Source organism: Canis aureus, chromosome 14 (assembly GCF_053574225.1).
Source record: "Canis aureus isolate CA01 chromosome 14, VMU_Caureus_v.1.0, whole genome shotgun sequence".
Taxonomy (NCBI): Eukaryota; Metazoa; Chordata; class Mammalia; order Carnivora; family Canidae; genus Canis; species Canis aureus.
The window spans coordinates 33,891,108-33,914,765 of record NC_135624.1 but is presented as its reverse complement, the minus strand read 5'-3'; the positions used below and the strand labels follow the sequence as shown (position 1 = coordinate 33,914,765).

Genomic DNA, 23,658 nt, shown 5'->3' with positions numbered 1-23,658 from the left:
GAGGGGGCCACAGACACAGGGGGTGCGGGTGCAGAGATGACCCGAGGGTGTAAGTGTTCAGGAAGGAGCCAAGTCCTCGGGAAGCCGTGTGGTTGGAGCGGGACTTCCCCGTGCGGGAGGGCGGGTTCCCTGGCACATCTGGACCCTGCTGCCTTTCACTGAGCATCTCACTTCCAGGCTCTTTGTCCGGGTCTGCTTTCTCTTCAAACCACCGTTCCAAACGCTGCGTTTATTCCCATTTTACAGAGTTGGAGGACCAGAGCCGTGAAGTAAGTGCTTTCCCCCTGCAGGGGCCTGGCCCGTGGCTGTCCCACCCTGAGCTCATCCGGTCTCTCACCAGCATGGGGTCTTTTTTTTTTTTTTTTTTAAGATTTTTATTTATATATTCATGAGAGACAGAGAGGCAGAGACACAGGCAGAGAGAGAAGCAGGCTCCATGCAGGAAGCCTGACCTGGGACTCGATCCCGGGACCCCAGGATCACACCCTGGGCTGAAGGCTGCGCTAAACCGCTGAGGCACCCGGGGTCTTAACTTGTGTCACTAGGAAGTGAGAATGAGGAATGACTCGGTTCAAGGTTATTCTCAGGGCTTCGTAAGCGGGAGCTCCGGAAGTGCTCTAGTCCTCACAATGAAGGAAGTTTGCAGCATTTCTCTGATTACAGGTAACATCTTTATCAGCCTGGAGCATTGATCTTCTTAAGCTTTTAACTGTATCCTACATGAAATGAAGTTGATGTTTCTAGAGCATACCGTCTGTTAGAGGAGACAGAGGTTAAACAAACACACCATTAAATACATGATTACACGTCGTGGGGATTGCTGCTAAGGTGAACACAGGGAGTGCAAGACAGAGTAACAGAGACCTAATTTATATGGGAGGGGGTTTAAGAAAAAAGGCTGTCTCAGAAGGCGAGGTTGCAGCCGAGACTTGAAGAAAGGTTCCGGAACTAAAACAAGTCTGACCAGATGCAGGCACCTGCCAGCCCTCCCGAGGGTAGCATTCCAGAGCTCCTGGGGCCGGCGTTCTCTGCCCTCGGTTGCCCCCTGGGGGACGCGTGTGCTCGTGGACCTGCGGCCGTGGGTGAAGACACCTGCGCCTGCAGGGTGGGGCTGTGGGCCGGGCCTCCGCCAAGCTCGGGGACCCACCGGACCCACCGGATACGGCTGAAGGACTGGGATGCCAGGCTTGTGGGGGAGAAGACCCCCCGGGACCGCCGCATAGCCCGTTGGGATAGCGCTGGAGGGGCTGGCCTTGCCAGGGTCACCCTGACGCTTCAGTAGCTGGAACCGGGCCTGGGAGAAGGGCGGTCGTCTGACCTTGTCAAGCTCCCAGCTGTGTAAACATAAGTGGCAGCTGCTCAGACACTGGAGGTGAGGGTCTGGTCGGGCTGTTCTTTTTTTTTTTTTTTTTAATTTTTTAAATTTATTTATGATAGTCACAGAGAGAGAGAGAGAGAGGCGCAGAGACACAGGCAGAGGGAGAAGCAGGCTCCATGCACCGGGAGCCCGATGTGGGATTCGATCCCGGGTCTCCAGGATCGCGCCCTGGGCCAAAGGCAGGCGCTAAACTGCTGCGCCACCCAGGGATCCCTGGTCGGGCTGTTCTGTGTGGACTGTGGACACTGGCCGGGAGGTTGGATTTAGGCACCTCTGCCCCTTCCAAGGCAAGGGTCTATGCAATTAGGCCACGAACACAATCACAGCCACTTTAAATCATTCTCGTGAACAAAATGGGAGGCAGGGCTCTGTATCTTACTCATTTCTAAACGTGCGAAGCTTCATATGCGGTAATATTAGGCACTTAACTAAAGTTTTATTGTCAACGAGGCAAATGAACATAAGTTTAAAGTCACCCCCCCCCCCCCCCCAATGGCAGCGGCATTTGGAGAACGTACCTACTACTTACTCTACGTCTTAGTTTCTCGGAAGAGGGGGCCAGATCATCCTGGTAGGCTGGGGTAGGCGGCCGGTGGGGCTTGGAGAACTCTCTTCCCACCTGCTCTTCCTGCTTAATTGAAAGCTCTCTTCTGGAATTTGAAAAACACTTTGACACGTCTGGATATTAGAGGGCAGTCCTTTCCCCTAGAATTAATTTTCAAGTCCAGACTCCTTTCTCACTGAGACCGGTCTGAGGCTTTCATAATAAGGAGAGCAGACATTTAAAATTTGAAGTTGAGTTTGCATGTTTCCCACATCTGCTTTTAGCTCCTGCCTCGGTGCTTAGTTTATGTCTTGATTATGACCTCAGGAGCCTGGAGAGGACAGGTGGCTTCCAAGCCCATCACCATAATAAATGAAAATGTTCCCGTGTCTTTGCCTCTCCCTGACAGCGTGGACAGGGACCCTGGTCAACAAGGTCTACATTTTGTAATTGCTTGTGTCTGTTTTCCTAACTCGGTGGTTCCCAAAGATGTGGGGGTGGTGGAGGCCCTGTCCAGTCCTCCTGGATGTGGGCGAGTGGAACCTGCCCGCCACATTTCTCGGATCTGCAGGGGCAGGTTGCCCGGGGTTCCGGAAACAAAGTGAATACTGGCTTTGTGTCTAGTGCAAACCCTTGGTATGTTGTAAGCAGAAAACCTACACCGGATTTCGAAGACTTGGTACAAAAAGAAGAAAAAAAACGAGAATGAAATTTCTCATCTATCTTTTAAACACAGATTGTAAGTGAAATGGTGACATTTTGGATTTCCGGGATTACAGAAGACATGTTGACGTTGATTTTACTTGTTTCTTTTTGTTTTAATGTGGCTGCTAGAGAATTTGAAATCACGGCAGCGGTCCTGTTTCTATAGGATGGTGTCGGCTCGGGTGGGCTCTCCTGAGCCCTAGTGGCTGAGTGGGAGCCCCTCCCCTCCCAGAGTTCTCCTTGGGCAGGAACAGGGCCTGACACCTCACAGGCACAGAGTGTGTGCTGAGCGATCTCCACCTGCCTGAGAGGGTGAGCTTACAAACCTGCTGTGCCCACGACACCGGCCAGCTTGAGCCCAGGAAGTGCTGCTGTGCGCTTCTCTCCCTCCTGACCCCCTGCACCCCTGCTTTATGTGGGCACGTGCGCATCACACGTGTGTTGCAGCGAACCCTTCTCCCAGGCAGGAGGAGTGGGCCAGAGTCAGCCTTCCTAAGGGCTTTGTTTTTGCCCCGTTTCCGAGTGGTGGGTGCGGGCAGGCGGCGTCTTCACCAGTGTGTGCCAGGCAGCGTACCTGGAGCCATGCCAGAAGAAACTGAGCGCATCTTTAAGACAGCCTGGGAAGCAGAGTGGGGAAACACGACTGGACAGGTCTAATTGGAAAGCAGGCCCAGTCGTTAAACCCTGGCTACAGTGACCCGGCATCTCCCAGTCCCTGGGCCCTGGCTCTTCCCCTGCGGGCTTGGGGTGCTCGGGAAGACACTGTGGGCAGACTTTGGGCTCCTGCTGGAGAGGGAGGGGCTTGGGGGATCCCGACCAAGTTGTCTGTCCACAGCTGGGTCCACACTCCTCGTGGGATCTGCATCCCCAGCTCCTGCAGCTCAGGCCCCGCCCCAAGGTGTTCCCTCCCAGGTGCCCCTGGTCTCAGACTCCAGAAGTGTGAGTCCTGGCCGCCCTGCGTCCTTCCCTTGTTTGCCCACCTTCCTTTAGCTTTCTCTTCTCAGAACCGTGGTTTCTACTCGCTGGCCTCATTCCTGCTGGAGTGTTGACGTCCGTCCCTCAAAAGGCTTCTGAGTCGCCTGCATCTTTGGTTTCCCCGAGGGAAGCCTGTGTGTGTGAATGTGGGTGCATTTGTGTTACATGTGCACGTGTGTGTGTAACATGTGTGCCCACCCAGCATGCGCCCACACTCAGGTTTGTGCACGTATGCATGCATGTTTCAGGCGTCTAATGTGTGTCCATGTGTGTATGTACAATGCATGTTTGTGCACATGCGTGTGCACGTCTGTAGGGCCCCCGTGCTGGCTGCTTTACCAGATAGCACTGGTGGTAGGAGGGCAGCAGGAGCAACCCAGCTCGCGGTCCATAGCTTGAGCCAACACGCCCCACTTCCCCCGCTTTAAGAGCTGCCAGTTTGTTCTGCATTCGCGCCATGTGTCTACACAGCTCTTTCCCACTGTTTCTCCCATAATCACCTCCCCCCCCCATAATGTCCTCATGACGTCAGCAGGCAGCTTTCATGTCTTCTTTTCTGGCTGCTGAGTGCCTGCAGGTGGGGGAAGGAAAAGGTTGCTCCAGCCACCCCGCAGCTGCGATGCGGGTGTGGTGTGCACCCAGGGTCTGGGGCCCGAGGCCCCGGGCCGAGAGCTGGCCTCGGGCAGCCGTTTCCCTTCAGAAGTGAGATGAAAGGCTCTCCCGGGTTGCAGAAGGGGGGGGGGGTCGGGGTGATGGGGTAACTGGGTGCCGGGCACTAAGGAAGGTACTTGATGCGATGAGCGCTGGGTGTATACTCTATGTTGGCAAATTGAATTTAAATGAAATAATTAGAATGAAAAGGCTCTTCCGAAACACAAAGGAACCAAAATAAATGAGCAAAAACCTCAAACCCTGGAAAGTGAGAGGCCTGGTGGTGATGGCCAGGGCGCTGCTGTCACCCTCAGATGTCCTGTAAAAGGGCTGCGGGATTTCGCACAGTTGATGTTTAGCGTGGAAACGGTCCTGAGGTGCGGTCACCTCGGAGGCGCTTTCTGCGAGTCTGGGAGCCACCTCGGTCCCTTGCACAGGAGCCTCCCCGCGTCCTCAGAGCTTCCCAGGGCTCTGCGGGGCTGGAGAGCCGGAAAAGAGGGGGACGGGCCAGTTCCTGTCCACACACATCAGGGAAGAAGGGGCCCAGCTCTTCACTTGGGATGATGTTAAAGGCGCACATACACCATTGCCCGAGGCGCTCACTCGGAGAGAGCTTAAAAATAGCTTAAAAAAAAAATTCTGCCAAGTTTCGACACGGAAGAAATGTGTATGCATAAAATTATAATGCAACTGTTGGCACAGCGTTAATTATAGCTGATCCTGAGCATTTCTCATTTTATTTTGTTAATCCGGTTTCAGCAAAGGAACACCCATGGGATTTCTCCCTCCCGTTTAATAAAAACGTTAACTTTGTGAGTTATAGAAGCTGGTGTGTTCATCAGCATTTTATGAGACGCTGGATAATAATACCACAAACTAGGGTGTGCACTTATTGGAGCTTCAGCTCGCTGAGCCTCAGAGCTGGGAGGGCACCTTGGATTTTATTTGTGGGTGTGGCTGGGAGGCAGGAGGGCAGGTGCATAACGGCCCGTGGAGGTGGAGGCGGGTGTTGGGTGGGGCTGTCCCCACTCCCTTGCTTGGGCTCAGGTGGCTCTGTGTGTCTCTCTACACATTAACCTCTGGATGAGACTTGAAGACCAGGGTTCACATTAAAACTTTGGAAGGCCACTTCTGCTTTGTGCCTCTGGAGATTCAGAGGCTTACACAGAATCTGTTGTCTTGGAGGTGGGAGCCACTCAGGAGCTGGTGTCCCCAGGCCCTGACTTGTGACTCAGGCTGATGCCCTTTCTACTCCTTCGTGGACTGAGCCTCTGGGGTGTTGGTCCTTGAGCTGGGCATGTTGCATTCATGGTGTCCCATGGTCCTCCCACAGCGGACAAGGAAACGAGCTCAAGAGACCAGGCACGGGTAGGTGCCAGGGTCACACTGCTACTTGGGCAGAGATGAGCTCACATCCAGGTCTGGGCTTCATGGCTCTCCTCTCTCTCACTTCATGTGTCAATTTTTTTTTTTAAAGATTTTATTTATTCATGAATGAGATGTACAGAGAGAGAGAGGCAGAGACACAGGCAGAGGGAGAAGCAGGCTCCATGCAGGGAGCCCGATGTGGGACTCGATCCCGGGTCTCCAGGATCATGCCCTGAGCCAAAGGCAGACCTGTAACTGCTGAGCCACCCAGGCGTCCCACCTCGTGTGTCATTTTAAATAAGAAATTCACTTGCAAAGCAGAATCTACTTTTTCCCTGACATTTCTTTCCTTTAGAATTTGCTAGCTCAAGTTTTTAAGTTGGTGTACGGCATACATGTAGAAAAGTTGTGTATAGAATAGACAAACAGCTCCATGAACGTCCGCAGACTGGATGCAAACACAGCTCCCCCCAGGAAACCCTCAACCCCAAGCACCCCACCCAAGGGTAACCCCGTCCTGACTCCAGCAGTGCAAGAGGAATCGTGTTGGTTTTGTACTTCGTGGGAATGCACACACACCTGTCCTCTGAGTCAGGCGTCTTTGGCTCAGCATCGTTTCGTTCACACAGGAATACGGCTGTAAATGGGAAAGCACCATACGACTTGAAAAACAAAGTTTATGCAGATTGAGAATGGGGCTGGCAGTGGCTGTGATGAGGACAGAGCGTCCGTGGCTGGAGTTGGGTCTGATTCACCTGCTGGGTTGGCCAGGACTGGGCTGCCGGGACAGACCCTCTCCCCACTCGAGAAGCAGCAATAATTATCCTGTGGTGACTCCTTTAGGGTGGGCCCTGGGCCTGGGCTGTGGGTGGGGGTGTGGGGTGTGCTCGGCTTTTGCCGCGCGCCCCCCTGCTGCATGGCCGGCCAGTCTCCTCCCCGGGCCCAGCTTGCTCATCTCAGATGCAGATAGCAGCCCCTGCCCCGCCCGCACGGGAGTAGCGTGAAGGTCGGTGGGTGACGATGAACTCAGGCACCTGCCAGAACTGGGCATTAGCCACGTTTGCATCGTGGCCGGCTTGTCACGCCCGTGCACGGGGGCTGCAGTGCCTGGAGCGGCCACCAGAGGGCGCCGCGAGCTCGTGTATGGTGCCCGCCCCTCTCCTGCCTGTTGGTAACAACCCATGTTTGGGGTCTATTTGCTTAAAAAAAAAAAAAAAAAAAGCTGCTTGTCCTGGATGTGGTGGTCCTGGCGTCCCTTGACCCAGACCCGTTGCCAGGCCATGCAGTGGGCATGCTCATCACGCGTGTGACCCCGGGGAGGGATGGCGCCCGCGTCTGGCGGGATGGACTTCCCGGCTGTTGCTCCCCGGCACCGGCTGCTGCAGTAAATCACAAGGAACACGCAGACAGCGATGCCCCCCTTTTGGTGCAGCGCCTCTTCTTAGGTAGTTAATCGCTAGAAAGGTCTCTCTAACCCAGATGCTGTCTGCGGGCTGAGGACCGGGGCTGGCGTTCCTGGCGGCGACCTGCTGTCCCGTCACAGGAAGTAACCACGTGGCCCAGCACACCGGCGGCCACCAGGCGGGCGGCCCACTGGAAGGGCTTGGTCAAGTTTGACTTTGTGATTCATCTGGCTGGGCTCCGTGGCCACTGGCTGACTTCTCTAAGCCCTAGTTTTCTCTTCCATGAACTGGTGGTGGTGATTGCAGTGGTAGTGGTTGGGGTGGTGGTGGTTGGGATAGTTGGGGTGGGGGTGGTTGGGGTGTTGATTGAGGTGGTGGTGGTTGGGGTAGTTAGGGTGGTGGTTGGGGTGGGGGTGGTTGGGGTGGTGGTGGTTGGGGTGTTGATTGAGGTGGTGGTGGTTGGGGTAGTTGGGGTGGTTGGGGTGGTGGTTGGGGTGTTGATTGAGGTGGTGGTGGTTGGGGTGGTTGGGGTGGTGGTTGGGGTGTTGATTGAGGTGGGGGTGGTTGGGGTGGTTGGGGTGGTGGTGGTTGGGGTAGTTGGGGCGGTGGTGGTTGGGGAGGTGGTTAGGGTGGTGGTGGTTGGGGTGGCATGTCGCTCCCTCACAAGTCAACAGAGAGGATGAAATGCGATCACAGATGTGAAGGTCCATGTGAGAGAAGGAGGTGGTATAATGTTGTTGTGCTGTTGGGGGGCGCAGGGGAGGTGGAGGTGCCACTTCGAGCCGTGAAGTCTTGATGCCTCCCTTTCCCCTGGCTGAGTGTTCCTAGAACATCCAGCTCTGGGAGCTCCAGTGTCTTTTCCTGTCTGGCCTCCCTTGACCCCAGGCCTTCTGCACACCTGGGCCTGCTGTGCACCTGGCCCACCCATTTGCAATTCTGGAATCTGGCACTTCAAGGCTTGGCTGTCCACACACACCAGGCATGTTGCCATGGTGGGTATAACTCTGGTGTCAAGTATGCCTTTTCCTTATCGATTCCAAATCTAAATCTATCTTGCTCTACTGGTTAAACCAATTTCCTCCCCCCCCCTTCTTTCTTCTTTTTTTGGTTATCTGAATACTATGTGCTCTTTTTTTAAGATTTATTTACTTTATTTATTTTTAAAAAAGATTATTTATTCATTTATCCATGAGAGACACAGAGAGAGAGGCAGAGACATAGGCAGAGGGAGAAGCAGGCTCTCTGCACGGAGCCCGATGTGGGACTCGATCCCAGGACCCTGAGACCGTGACCTGAGCCGAGAGCAGGAGTTGGATGCTCAGCCCGCTGAGCCACCCAGGCGCCTCTGGACAGTCGGCACTTTTTATTTATGAAGCTGACATTTCATTGGGAGAGAATGGCAGAGAAGGATAAGGCATCCTGTCCCCAGCCACCCATGCCCACCCAGTCGAATGTCTAATCGCCTCAAAGAGAAACACCAAAGCATCATCAGAAGTGGGAGCATTTCGTCCTGTGTCCAGCGTTTGTGTCTCCTGCTCAGTATCCACAGCCCGTGGTGGCCCAAGCTCCCTGGGGTCAGTGTCTTCCTTCCCCAAGGGAAGAGCTTATTTTGTCACTTACCTGTCCCTTTATTTCTGGCATCAATTTAAGGGGGGCTTAAGCATTTCATTTCTTTCTTGGGTTCCACATGTAATCACGACCGTGGAAGATCTGAGGACCTCGGAGCCCGTCAAGTAGAAAGGAGTGCCGTTCGTAATCTGCCTGCCCAGAGCCGTGGCTGGGTGTCGGGGCCGGACGGTTGGGAGAGGAGCCCGGAGCCTGCGCTCTCCTCTGTCTCTGTTTCCTCAGCGCCGGCTCCCTGGCTCGCCCCGCAGGCTCACAGCAGGCCCCGGTCACCCCGATGGAAAACCTTTCCTCCAGAGTTCCACATTGGAGGCCCTCAGGACGGATCTAACCCACAGACTTGAGTTGTTCGGCCTGTACAGGTTTGGTTGGGTTTCATTTTGCAGAAAAAGCTCATTTAGTTGCCTGGATTTCAAAAATCCAAAGATTCCAAATACAGATTCGGCTTTCTGGCTCCATGGACGCGGGAGGCAGCAGCCCCTCCTGATGGGGCAGGCTTGCTGCGTGCCTCCTCACGCTGGTCCCACCTCTCGGGACGGGCTGTCTGCCGTGGAGGCCGGGTGCCCTTGCCATTCCCGGGCAGGCTTCCATGGTGGGGATTTCCGAGGACCAGGGGTAGCTGCCCACCTCCTGGAGGCATTCCCATGTGCCTCCCTGCCTTGAATTTGTGTCCCCTAATTTACTCTCAAGGTTCTTCAAGAGTTGAGTTCTGCTCCCCCTGGCTGGTTGACTTCTTCTTTGTGGAAGCTTCCTTCTGGAAGCTCAGGATGTCCTGCCATCTCCTGGGCCAGGTCCACTTCCATCTGCTGAGAAGTCTTCCCCAGTTGTCTCACCATGGGATTTCTGTGTTCTCCACATGTTCTCCTGTCGCATGTTCTTGTATGCACACATGCATGCATGCACAGCCCGTGTTCCTTCCCAGCTTGTAGGTTTGTGAGCTGACCAAGTAGCTTTGGAACCATGCAGGGCCTGAATTTGATCCTCTTGTACAAGTTACAAGCACCGTCATCTGTAACAGGATGATGGTGTCTTTGTGGCTGACTTATGAAGCGGGGCCGCTTTGTACAGTTGTGCAGGTTGCTTACTGCACTAGGGCAACACATCTAAGGGGACTTGTTTATTACTTCATAGATTTGCATATTCCATATGACGTTTTTCTGCAAATGGAGGTAAAGTATCTCGTTCCAAGAAAATCGGTGTATCGTGACCAGTTTCTGACAGGGGGAGCTAGTGTCTTGGGGAAGGGGTGTGTTTCCCCCGGTCTCACCGAGGTGTCTTACATGTTAGCTGCAGCCTTGCTTGTCAGGATTTAACAAGACTGGGTGTGAAACTGCCTGGTACTCAGGAAATGTCCGTCTTCTCTTTCTGGAAAGCAGACTTTCAAGTACTGTCGTGGACGTAAGCCTGGAGGTGGGGCCGCCAGCCCCAGGGTGTGTTTGGGGTGCTGGGACGGGCCTGCCCGGTCAAAAGCTGGGGTTGGGGCTCAGACTTTCCCGGGGTCACGGCCGCCCTCCCCAGCACTGGGACCCGGCCCCGCTCCCGTGGGGACCCGGGTATGTTACCGACTGTCAATGATTCAGAGGCTCACACTGTAGCGTCTCCGACATCAGGAGGGGTCTTACAGTCTGTGTGATAAGAAACCAGTGCGTCTCCGTTTATTTGGCAGCATTTTTATCTTTCTGAACGGTATGTCAAATATCAGTGCCTCTTAAAATAGACGTCATCTTAGATTTGAGGAATTAACAATAAAACCGATTTTGTAGGTGGTTGTGAAGACCAAGTGCCCAGCGTGAGCCTGGCGTGGTCCCCACTCCCGGTGAGGGTGTCATTGAGCTCCCACTCTTCTCCGTCTCCCTTTTGAATTCCCTGTGTTTTGGGTACAGCAGGTTCTCAGTTATCGTGGTGGTGGTGGTGGTGATGATCTAGACGGCGTCTCCACAGCGGGTTGAAGGCTCTGTAAAATAAACCAAATGGAAAATGATGCTTTGCCCTTAACCCAAGCCTCTCTTCCTCAGGATGAAAGAAGAAGGTCTCTTAAATTGTGCTAAGCTGCACAATGAGCTTTTTTTTTTTTTTTTTCATTACATTGGATGTGACAGCAACCTGGCTTTATGTTGTTAAAACATTCCACTCCCCATTGGGAAGCTGCCATCTCTTATGAATTTAATAGCGTAAGGGTAGGTGAAAAACAAGAAAACAAAAATATTTAACTGTGAAAGAAATTTGCCACCCTACTCTTTTCATAAGATAGATCGTTTAATGGGATCTGAGCTTTGGCTGTTGGACTCTCTCTAAAGTTAATCAATCCGAGTAAAAGAGTTTCAAAGCAGGAACGGATGATTTATACTAATCAAAGGGAGGAAGGAGGAGATTTTTTTAAACTAAAGCTTTTAAATAGAGTAATCCAATAGCCTGGTAGCGTGGCATTTTGTCTTCTGGTGGGTATTGATAAATGTTTAAGCATGTTTGTAATCATCGACTCAGCTAGCGTTTATCGAGTGCCCACTGTGTCCGGCCGGGGCAGCAGCCTCGCTAAGGGGACGATGGATGGTGTGGGGCTGGGCGGGGCCCTGGCTGCAGGTAATAAGTTCAGGTGGGGTGAGAGGTGCTTGGCAGAGATGTGGGGTGCCAGCCCTTCAGAGCCCTCATCGCCCCGCTGTCCCCCGGAGGGATCCCTGGCTATCCACAGAGCCGCCTCACTCCACCCTTCCAAGCCCTACATTCCTCATAGGTTGTTTGGGATTGGATGGGGTCGTGGATTCGCCAAAGGGGAGACACGTGCTGCTTCTCAAATACAGTGTCCTTTCCAGAGGATCCACCCTGGTAGCCATCCGTATGTTTTCTTTGCCACAGTATTTTAGGTTTGTTTGTTTTTATTTTATTTTATTTTATTTTATTTTTTTTAATTTTTAAATTTTTATTTATTTATGATAGTCACAGAGAGAGAGAGAGGCACAGAGACACAGGCAGAGGGAGAAGCAGGCTCCATGCACCGGGAGCCCAATGTGGGATTCGATCCCGGGTCTCCAGGATCGCACCCTGGGCCAAAGGCAGGCGCCAAACCGCTGCGCCACCCAGGGATCCCGGTTTGTTTGTTTTTAAAGACTTTATTTATTTATTCATGAGAGACACAGAGAGAGAGAGAAGCAGAGACACAGGCAGAGGGAGAAGCAGGCTCCATGCAGGGAGCCCGATGCAGGACTTGATCCCAGATCCCAGGAACATGCCCTGGGCCAAAGGGAGACGCTCCACCCCTGAGCCACCCAGGCGCCCCTATCACATAATTGTTAAGAATGTTTCTGCTGCAGAGACTGAGAACCACATCAGACAGACTGATTCTTCTTGCTTCAAGTGTCAGAAATAATTTAGAAAACTAAAAGGGAAAGGCAAATCTGACGTACTTACCCGTAGTTTTATGTTTTCCTTTGTACTTTTTCTTTTTTTGATGTCCCAAGATTCATTGTTTTATCGTTTCCTGTCTATTTAGAGAACTTCCTTGGGCTGTTCTTTGAGGTTAAGTTGGCTGGGCAACAAATTTATTTTTTTATTTTTTTTTATTTTTAGTTTTCCTTCCTCTGGGAATGTCTCGGTCCCCCTCTGTTTCTGAAGGATGTTTGTGCTGGTTGGGGAGATCAGGTGGGTGGGTGCCTCCTTGCCTCCCTCGAACAACATGCCACTTCCTCGTGGCCTCCACTGTGCCCGATGGGAAATCCGCTGTCGCTCCAGTGGCTTCTCACACTGGAACGAGTTTTCCCGTGTTCTCGCTTGGCTCTGGTTTTCAGGCGTTTGGTCATAATGTGCCTTGGCACAGATTTCTTTGGGTTTGTCCTCTTTGGGGTTTGCCAACCTTTTTTGAATGTGTAGGTTTGCATCTTTTTCCAGATTTGGGGGAAGTTTCAGCCATTTCTTTGAATCTTTCCCTGGCCCCACTGTCTTTCTCGGCCCTGGGGCTCTGCTGACACACATGTTAGATCTCTTGTCAAAATCCCACATGTCTCTGAGACTCTATTCAATTTTTTTTTTTTTTTCAGGCTGTTTTCTCTGTTGTTCAGATTGGGTGCTCTTCCTCCTTCCATCTTCAAGGTCGCTGGTTCTTTCCTCTGTGTTTTCTATTCTGTTCTGAGCCCATCTGTTGAGTTTTTTGTGACTGTGTTTTTCTGTTTTTAAAATTTCCATTTGTCTTTCCCTTATATTTTCTGTTCCTTTGCTGAAGACTCTCTGCTTTGGCATTTGCTAGAAGTGTGTTCCTACTTGCTCGTTATATTGTTTTTGTGATGGCTGCTTAAAGTCTTCGTCAGATAATTCTGCTATCTGTATCATCTAGTGTTGGCCTCTTGACTGTTTCTTGTCATTCAAGTTGAGATTTTCCTGATTCCTGAAAGATTACGATGATTTTTGGTTGAATGCTGGGCATTTTAGGTGTTACGAGAGTCTGGATCTTACTTAAATCTATCTTTCTTTTCTTTTCTTTCCTTTTCTTTTCTTTTTTTTTTCTTTTCTTTCTTTTTCTTTCTCTTTTCTTTCTTCTTATTTATTCATGAGAGACACAGGCAGAGGGAGAAAGAAGCAGGCTCCCTGGGGGGAGCCCGATGTGGGACTTGATCCTGGGACCCCAGAATCACGCCCTGAGCCAAAGGCAGGCTCTAAACCGCTGAGCCACCCAGGGATCCTCAAATCTTCTGCTTTAGCAGGTCCCTCTGACACAGCCCTGGTGAAGAAGTGGGGTGCTGCTTCGTTACTGCCAGAGAGGGTAGATGTCAGGCTCCCTTCTTGACTTCTGCTGATACCCAGGAGAAGATGTGCCCCAGGGGACTGCTGGGCAGGGTGGGGGTTCAGGCTGCCCGCGGGGGTCCCTGTGATACCAGCCCTGACTAGGAGGGGCAGGAGTGCCTCAGTACTGCTCCCTGGTGGCTTCCAGGGACACAGTGGTAAGGAGGTAGAGAAAGTCCTGACTGTGCACTGGACCTCCTCTAACACCGGCCCACTGGAAGTAGGGAGGGTGCTTCATCAGCCTTGGGGTTGGGGTGGAGGTCCTGGCTTTCTGCCCGGCCTTTGCCATCAGGGTTGGGGGTTGGGCTACAGCGTGGTCTATGGGCTTTGGCTTTTGTAGGGCAGCTCTTGTCCTGAGCTCCGTGCTAGGAGCAGGACCCCAGGGGAGGTGGAGGGAGAGTGGAGGAAGGGCAACGGGGGTCCCTGAGGGAAGGATAAAGGCAGGCGTGCACGTGGTTTCTCTGTTTCTCTGTCCCTCTGTCTCCCTGTCTCCCTTTGATGCACAGCAGAAGGCCTAGAAGGATACAAACCAGATTGTTCAGTGATGCCCTTGTTCCAAAGGGGATGGTACTCTATTCTATAGAGTTTTGCATTACTTAGCTGTTTTAGAATGAGCATGTATTCATACTGTAACTTCTGTAATAAATAATAATAATCACAGGAGGAAACTGTTATAGGACCAGGAGACCCTGAATGCCCGAATCCTTACCCTACTCTTGATCATCTCACCTTGACCTCCCAGACGAGGTGGACTTAGAAAGAACAACAGCAGGAGGGAAATGCTTCCCTGGATTATGTGCTGGGGCCTAGGGCCTGAGATTTGGGGGGGGGGTCCCCTCAGGAGCAGGGCAGCTTCAGCTGACACCTGTGCTACCTGTGGCCAGAGGAGGGGGTGGGACCTAGTAGTTCCCAGTGACCTCCACAGTGTTGAAGGGGCCTGACCAACCTGCTGGGACCTATGAGCCCCTTCTGGTTCATGACCTTCAGGGAGTGAGGTCAGAGGCTCGCTCATCCCTGGGTCCCCAGGCAGGGTGGAGGTCAGCAGGTGGGCGTCAGAGGTCATGGGCAGGATGTGGCTCTTCCTGGCCAGGAGTTCTTACAAATCAGAGTTCAGAAATGAGGACTTGTTCATGCAGTTATTTTAAGATTCTCTTTTTTAATAGTACAGAGTAGCTGCCTGAAAACTGGCAAATATTTCATAGAAATGGAACACTCAAACTCCAAACTTCTGTGATTTTCCTTGTATCGAACATGTGGTTTTCTCTTTGAATCCTTTTGTTGAGGACGAGTGCATAGTAATTGGACCTAAAAATGCATCCAAATTATAGCATCTTTATCAGAATTAGCTGACAACATAATTATGATTATATTTTAGGGTATAAGATACATTTTTCCATGTTAGTCCACTATAAAAAATGAAAAGAGCTCCTTTGTTGTTATTTTGGTGGAATAACAATTCTTAATATTTGGGGGGATGCATCCTGATTGGACTTTCTTTGCATGTCTTGGCATTTTGCTGTTTATACCCAGCTTTATGAGCATCTCCAAAGAGTGCACGGTTCCCCCCTCTCCCCCACTCCCCTGCCCCGGTTGGAGGCCTGGGGGACAGTCACAGATTTTGTTCAAGAGGGAACACTGTGTATTCTCTTTGGGCTTCTGGAACCAGCTGCTCTTAAATACAAGATTGCATCGGGACGCCTGGCTGACTTGGTTGGTAGAGCATTTCGACTCTTGGCCTCAAGGTTGTAAGTTCGAGCCCCACGTTGGGTGTAGAGATTACTTAAAAATGAAATTAAAAAAAAAAAAAAAAGAAAAAGAAACCAAGATTGTGTGGTTGGTGGTGAAATAGCCCAACCGCCGGCACAGCTCAGGGGTTGTGTGGTCCTGTTGGCGGTGACCTTGGAAGGGCCACGTGGCACCACGGAGACGCTGGGCCTGGCTCAGGTGAAGCTGCCTTCCACCTTGACTGCTTCCCTGGCTGCGTGGCCGAGGAGAGGTCAGCCCTTCCACCTCCTGGGTCATGCTTGTTCGCTTCTGCCCACACCCTCAGTGAAGTGATGGGTATCATGGGTCACGTGTCCTTCTCTCTGCCCACACCTGGAGCCCCCAGGTCTTGTCTCTGCCTGTCTAACGGGGCAGACACCCTGCAGGCACTTGGGAAGCACATGGGCCAAGGCCAGATGCCACCCCGTCCTCCGGGGTGTGGAATAGCCGGGTGGTAGCTGGCGACTTACAGTCCCCTCCACCCCTGTGTCATACGTAGATGCAAAAGTAGTTTGAGTCATTTGGTGTCCACACAGTGCCTGGCATGCCTGTGAGTGGAGACGACTCACAATAACTCCATGGTCCCCAAAAGTTCTGCTCAGTTAAGTGCCACAGAATTCTCTTTCTCCTGAGAGCATCACAGAAGTCAGTACCACCAGGTACAGGTCTGCTGGGAAGTAGTTTCACAGAACCTGTACAGTGCAGCTGTGCCGTGATGTGTCCATGTGGCCCACGTAGCTGGGGCCACCTCTGTGCTGCGGGGCCTGCAGGGGGCCTGCCTGTGGCCACTGCGCGGTATGGGCTGGAATGACCGAGAAAGAAATTGATGGGCGATTCTGGGATCATGCTCTTTGGGGATGATTTTCATTTCAGACGCTGTTGGGCATCACGGTGAGTAGTTATCCCAACTGGAAGGAACTCCACTCAGGGCGCGTAGCCAGACAGACACTGCTCATGTCAAGAGCAGGTGGCAAAGAGTGTGGTCTCTGCTTCCTCCCGATGGTGACTTGGGCGAGCTGCTCTCCTCTTTCAGCTCGGTTTCCTTGCCCGTGGAAGGGGCTTTCCAGATCCTGTTTTGCCTAAATCAGTGGGATCGATGCAGGGTCAGCAGGAAGCTTGTTGAAAACAACATAGCCTCATATGAAGAAAAGAAGCATTTCTGTAATCCCGTGTTGTTTGAATGGGAAGCCTTTTGGGTTCCTCGGGAATAAAGCATTTCCTGGAAAAAAATAAAATATCGACTGACGGTATTCAGGAGAGATTTTCATTGATGAAGCAATGTTCTGCTTTGTTAAATTTCTGTTTCCTGTGTTGTTTGGTAGGGAAAAATCCTCTTAGGTCACTACTCCACCTGCTTGCTCACGGAGGAACCCTTCTTTTGGATCCAAAGGGAGATTGTACTTGTGGCTCCAGTGCCTTGCAGGGTTCTCCTCATGGGGGCAACGTCAGGTTGGCCCACCGCCTTCCTTTCCTGTCTCCTCTTTCTGTAGGGGACTCTTGCTGTAAAGAGGAGGAGGAAAATGGGATGAGGGAGAGCAAGGGAGTGGAGCTCAAGAAAGATTCTTTGTCTTAAGATGGGAAAATAAACCTGTAGCAAAGGTTTAAAAAAAACAAACTACTTCCTCTGTAGTAAAGAGGAAGAATTGGAGATCTGGAGAAAGACGCAGAAGTTACTGAAACACTCTCATTGGATGGGAGGGGTTGGGGTTCAGTTTACACCGCGTATCCAGTGTCCTTCCAGGGTGGCCCGTGGGTGCGGTCTTCCCCTTTAGAGAATTTTAAAGCAGTAACAGCGCTTAAATGTTGGCCTGCTGGACTGAGTCAGGGCTGTGGTGTACAGCATTCCCACTGCCAAGCGGGCTCGGTACCTGCATCCGCCGTTACGTCCCAGCAGCCGATGGGTCATTGCTACGTGTCGAAGATCGCCCAGCTTTACAGCAGTTGGCATTGGGACTGGGAATGGAATCTGGGTTTGTCTGGCTTCACAGCCACTGTCCTTTCCATCATACCAACTCTTCTTTGCATTGTTAAAAAAAAAATCTAGCTTTTAATTAGTTTTTTGCTCCTAAATTTAATATTTTTATATGTACCGACAATTATCTTAGAAAGGAACCTTTTCCCATTACACCTTCCTGCCTAGTATTATGGGATGAACGTAGTGGACTATTAGTAAATATTTGTGAATGGTGGTAATGCTTTTAGTTAGGAATTAAGTGCTTAAAGAAATCAACAGCTTCCCATTCTTCTTGTGTTTAGTTTCTGTGCCGGCCAGTGAAAGGTGTCTTGGCTCTTGAGAAATGCTGTTTTGATCAATTTTCCCTTGTACCTAATTTAAGAGAGGCTAGCTAGAGCGCTTAATTGCTGTCAGCGAGATTCATTCATTTGAAGCTTGGGTTTTGGTTTTACAGTTCCCTGCTTGTTCTTTTACCTTGCCAGGTCGATGCTGGAATCTGGGCTGTCAGACACGGAGGGCGGAGGGTGGGAGGGATTAGAAGTTAGAGAAGTGAGCTGCCTGGCGTGGAGGTGTCCATGAGAGCGACACAGTCTGTTGGAGGCTGACCGTGGCCCAAAAGGGCAGCCTTCAGTATTTTTCTTTGGTGACTGGAAGCAATCGTTGTTTTCGTTAAGATGAAATAACATAGTTTGCTTTTTTTTCTTACAGAAAATACGGCTATCTTCATGTGCAAATGTTGTAACCTTTTCTCACCCAACCAGTCGGAGCTGCTCTCCCACGTTTCTGAGAAGCACGCAGAAGAAGGGGTTAATGTTGATGAAATCATCATTCCCCTCAGACCTCTGAGTACTCCTGAGCCCACCAACCCAAGCAAAAGCGGAGATGGTAAGAGGCCTGGGGTACCGGGCGAGGGGGCCACGGCCACGGATGTGCCCGTTGACGATGATGGTGTTGATTTGCTCACATGTGCTTTGCTACGGTTCCTGTTTGGCAGGCACAGAAACCCAGAACATTCACATTTCCCACAGTTAATAATTGTCCAATTATAGGTCCACTCAAATAAGATCCTGTTTTTGAATTCACTATACCCAGTGTCTGTGGGTGCTTCTCCAGTGCCTGGTTGTAGAAGGAGGAAGGAAGGAAGGAAGGAATGAGTGAGTGCATGAAGGGAGGTGTTGTCAGACGAGTGTGGGTTTAACCCAGCTCCAGGACCCGCCAGCTGCATTACCTGAAGCAGATGACGTGACTTCTCTGAGCCTCACTGTGCTTATCGGACAAATGAAGATAAATACTCCTGTCACAAGGTGGGCGCTGGGGATTAAGCCAGGGGATATACCTGTGGCACCTCGGATGATGCCTGGCACAGAAGACAATAAAGGAAAGCTATTACAGCATACGTGATTAATGTATAAGACTATACAACCCGAGACACCGCATTTCTGAACTGAGCGTGTAAACCTGGAATGAGGATTCAAATAGCAAAGCTTTGATTCGCACAGAATCCTTCAGGTTCACAATGAGCGTGCGAAGGGAGATCCATCTTGTCAGCGGCGTCCAGACATCTCCCACTGAATGGCATCAGATGCAGCAGGCAATGGATTAGAGAAACCTTTGAGGCACTGTAATTAGGTCCCCACAGACAAAGAAGATGTGTACTACACGAGGAATAGCTGCAAACAACAGTTAAAGAAGAAAAAAAGCGTCCATAAAACTATTTTTTATATGATGAGCGACAACAGCCAGAACAGTCCGTGGCCATGAGAGCTCCATCACAGGATTCATTAGCCACACTGATAACCAATTGCTCTTTCCTGGGAATATTCAGACTGGCATTTCTAAGCAGGCTGGCTTATTGATCATCTGTCTGACATCGTTAACAAGGAGAGACTCCAGACAAAAAATGTTTTGGTTAATGAGTCCCTCTGGCCATTCCCAGGGAGCTCAGAGAAATACACCTGACAGAGGATTAAGTTGTTGAGAAGTTAGGAGAAGTTCTGCTGGATACTGTTACTGGAGAAAGATGAAACTGAGAAAACCGGGCACCTGAAACCAGTGGTGGCGAATGAGGAGGAGGGTGGAGTGTTCGTGTCTTCCTCTCCAGCAGCCGAGCAGGGTGGGTCCATGGTGTGTCAGCCCCATCACGGGCCTCGGGAGAGGGACTGGCCTCTCCCCACTTCGAGAAAGCAGGTCTGAGGTGGGCAGTTACACGTAATCACATCTTAACCGAATAGTGTCCTTTTGAGTCTCTGCTTTGGGGAGGAGGGGTGGGGAGAGGGCCATTTGGCATTCAGAATCTGCCCAGTAGCCTGATTAAAAATGGACAAAAGACCTCAACAGGCATTTTGCCTAAGGAGGCATACAGATGACCAACAGGTGCATGAAAAGATGCTCAGTGTCACTAACCATCAGGGAAGGTCAAATCAAAACTGCAGTGAGCGATCACCCCGCCCCCGTTGGACTGGCTGTCCTCGGGAAGACAAGATCACACGTGTTGGCGAGGATGTAGAGAAACGGGACCCTTGTGCCCTGTTGGCGGGAATGCAGACTGGTGCAGCCACTACGGAAAACAGTGGGGAGGTTCCTCAAAACGTAAAGATAGAATTACTGCATGATCCAGCAATCTCACTTCTGGAAATATATCCAAAGGAAATGAAATCAGTATTGCAGAGAGATACCCACACCCCAGTGTTCCCTGCAGCTTCATTCACAGTAGACGGCCCAAGGGTCTGTCAGCAGATGAGCGGATACAGAAGGTGCCTCTCTCTCTCTCTCTCTCTCACACACACACACACACACATACATACATTATTCACCCTCAACAAAGGAGGAAATCATGCCATTTGCAACATGGATGAATCTGGAAGACTTTACCTTAAGTGAAATAAGCTGGACACTTAGAAAGACGAACATTTTTGTGATCTCACCTATATGTAGACTCTAAAATAGCGGAAATCATAGAACCAAAGAGTAGGATGGTGGTTGCCAGGTAGTGGGGGGGAGTGGGGAGAGCATAGTCAAGAGGTACAAACTTTGAGATGAGTTGAGTTCTGGGGAACTAATGCACAGCGCGGGGATTACAGTGAACAGTGCTGTATTATGTCCTCGAAGCTGCTGGCAGAGGAGGTCATAACTGTTCTCACCAAAAGGAAAAAATGGTTGCTGTTGTTGGTCGTGGTGCGCATTTCCCAATGATAATGTATATTAAATCATCTTGTTGTACACCTTAAAAAATCCTATTGTATAACCTAAATATATGCAGTTTTTGTTTGTCAATCACGCCTTAGGAAGGCTGGAAATAAAAGGTTCTGTTTAATTCCAGGGCCCTCCCAGTTGAGCCACCCGTTCTGGGGCTAAGGCTCGTCTGCCCAGACCTCACTGGAGGACCCCCGACGATGTCCACTGCCCCATGGCCTCCGTCCTGCTCAGGGCTTAAGATGCCTTGGCTTTCCAAAGAGTGCGGCTTAATGGATGATGGAGCCAGAGCTTTAGTCAGGAACTTGGAATGTTGCCGTACCTGCCTCTGGGGTTGAGCATCTATAAACTGAGAAGAATGGATAATCTCTCTTGTAAAATTCATATGGCGGATAGAAGTCCCAGGGATTAACGGGTCGAGAACCTAGAGATAGGTTGTTACAGAGCTTTAATTCTGTTTTCATTCAGCTTTGCTTATTAAGATTTTCTTCCAACTAAAAATGAAATGTGAATGAGATAAAATAATTTGAATTTTTCATTTCATTTATAAATAATGAATAAACGGTAAGAGCGCAGAATAGAACTCTTCCTGGAATTCTGTGCGTCAGTGTTTTCTAGCGTACGCGTGGGCTGACTTCTACCCTTGCCCTTGGTACTGATGTTAGTGATGAAAGGGGCGGGTCTCTGCTCAGGACACCATCCCGACCTGTCTTGTCCTCTCGCCTGCTCTGCCTCCCTGGTCCATCACTCTGTGGGGACGACCATGTGATTTTTTTCTCCCCCCTTCATTCCATTAATATGGTGATTTACGTGGATGGATTTTCATACCCTTGAACCACTCTTACATTCCTGGGATGCATTCCACTTGGTCATATTGCATAATCCTTTTTCATGTGCTGCTGGAGCTGGTTTGCTAGTTTTTGTTTGTTTGCTTGTTTTTGCTTTTTTGCTTGCTAGTATTTTGGTGAAGAGTTTTGTGTTTGTATTCAGAGATAGCAGTAGGGTCATTTCTCTGATGTCTTTGGTTTTGGAATCAGGGTAGTCGTGGCCTCACAGTGATTTGGGAAGTGTCCCTTCCTCTGTTTTTTGGAAGATTTTTGAAGCGTCGGTGTTAATTCTTAAATGTTTGATAGAATTCATCAGTGAAGCACTTTACTTTTGGGCTCTTCGTGGGAAGTTTCTGGATTACGCATTCAGTTTCTTTGCTTGAGACGGGTGTATGAATACTTTCTCTTTCTTCTTGACTTCCTATTTTTAAAAGATTTTATTTTTTTATTCATGAGAGACACACAGAGAGAGGCAGAGACACAGGCAGAGGGAGAAGCAGGTGCCCTACAAAGAGCCTGATGTGGAACCCGATCCCAGGATCATGCCCTGAGCCAAAGGCAAACGCTCAACCACTGAGCCACCCAGGTGCCCCTTGAACTCCTTTTAGTACTTTGTGTCCTCCTAGGAAATTTTCCATTTCATCAAAGTTATCTGATTTGTTGGCATATAATTACTTGTTCATAGTATCCCTGAGAATTAAAAAAAAATTTTTTTTGTAAGATGAGTGGTAATGTTCCATCTTTCATTCCTGATTTTAGCTACTTGAGTTTTACCTGTTTTTTCTTGGTGGGTTTAGCTAAAAGTTTGTCAGTTTTTAAATTTTATCTTCTGTTTTTCTCTTTAATCTCTTTACACTCTAATTTTTATTTTTATTTCTTGCCCTTCTGCTTACTATGCATTTGGTTTGCTTCTGTTTTCTCTGGTTTCTTGGGTTGGAAGAGATTGGTGATCTTTCTGTATCTCACACAGTCACTTACAGCCTTGTGAAGCCTGCTCTCATTGCATCCCATGGACATTTGTATGTCATGTTTTCCTTTTGATCATCTCAGCATATTTCCTAATTTCCTTGATGATAGCCTCTTTGACCCATTAGTTAGTTAGGAATGCCATTTAATTTCCATGTATTCTTGAGTTTCACAGATTTTTTTTTTCTGTTCTTTCTTACTTTTCTTTTTTAAAATTAAATTTTAATTGGTGCACATGATTACATTAGTGTCAGGATGTACAGATAGTGATTCGATATTCTTATACATTGTGAGATGTGATCACCACAGTGGCTCTAGTCACCACCTGTCCCTGAAGTTATTACAATATCATTGATTATATTCCCTATGCTGTACTTTTCTCCCTTTTTTTTTTTTTTTTTTTTTTTAAGACTTTTTAAACATTTATTTACTTGAGAGAGCATCAGTGAAAGCAGGAGCAGGGGGAAGGGTCAGCAGGAGAGGGAGAAGCAGACTTCACGCATGCCCAGCAGGTCCCCAGGATCATGACCTGAGCTGAAGGCAGAAGCTTAATCGACTGAGCCACCCAGCTGCCCCTTCTATGCTGTACTTTTCATCCTCATTACTTACTTTCGAGATCAGACGAGATCGGGCGCGTTCAGGGTGGTATGGCCGTAGACCTCATTACTTACTTATTTTTTACCTGGAAGTTTGTACCTCTTACTCCCCTTCATGTACTTCACCCATCCCCCATCCCCACCCCATCTCCCATCCCTCTCCTTCTGGCAATCACCAGTTTGTTCTCCATAACAATGAGTCTGTTTCTGTTTTGTTTCTTTGTTTTTTAGATTCCATATATAAGTGAAATCATTTGGTATTTATCTTTCTCTTTCCGACTTACTTTACTTAGCATAATACTCTCTAGGTTTATCTGTGTTGTTGCAAATGGTGAGATTTCATTATTTTTTATGGCTAAGAAATATTCCAGTGTGTGTGTGTGTTCCTGTGTTTGTGTGTACACACGTATAACACATATAATACATCTTTTTTTCCCCATCTATCAGTGACACTTAGGCTGCTTTCTTATCTTGGCTATTGTAAGTAATGGTGCCATGAATGAAGATGTGCACATATCTTTTCAAATTAATGTTTTTGCTTCCTTCAATACCTACAAGTAGAATTTCTGGATTGTAGGGGAGCTTTATTTTTAAGTTTTTGAGAAGACTCCACACTTTTCCAGAGTGACTGCACCAGGTCGCATTGCCGCCCACAGTGTGAGAGAGTTCCCCTTTCTCCACATCCTCGCCAACACTTGTTATTTCCCATCTTTTTAATAATACCCCTTCTGATAGGTATGAGGTGGTATCTCATTGTAGTTTTGGTTTGCATTGCTCTGATGATGAGTGATGTTGAGCATCTTTTCCTATGTCTGTTGGTCATCTAGATGTCGTCTTTGGAAAAATGTCTGTTCAGGTACTCTGCCCACTTTTTAATTGTTTTTTTCCCTTTTTTTTGGTTATTCACTTGTATGAATTTTTTATTTCTAATTTCAGTCCACA

The 23,658-nt window shown here is 49.6% G+C and overlaps 1 protein-coding gene across 7 annotated transcripts in view; it reads left to right on the top strand.

The window, feature by feature from the left end:
• ZFAT (zinc finger and AT-hook domain containing) overlaps positions 1-23,658 on the top strand; it is a 191,411-nt gene that overhangs the window by 13,779 nt on the left and 153,974 nt on the right. For 4 of the 7 annotated variants that reach the window (XM_077847339.1, XM_077847343.1, XM_077847341.1 and 1 more), the window contains exon 2: positions 17,844-18,020. In XM_077847339.1, the coding sequence (XP_077703465.1) occupies positions 17,861-18,020 (160 nt within the window). In that variant the 5' untranslated portion in view covers positions 17,844-17,860. Of the gene's footprint in view, positions 1-1,132; positions 1,373-16,955; positions 17,152-17,843; positions 18,021-23,658 lie in introns of those variants that run through there. The other 3 variants (XM_077847342.1, XM_077847345.1, XM_077847337.1) reach the window with 3 other exon arrangements.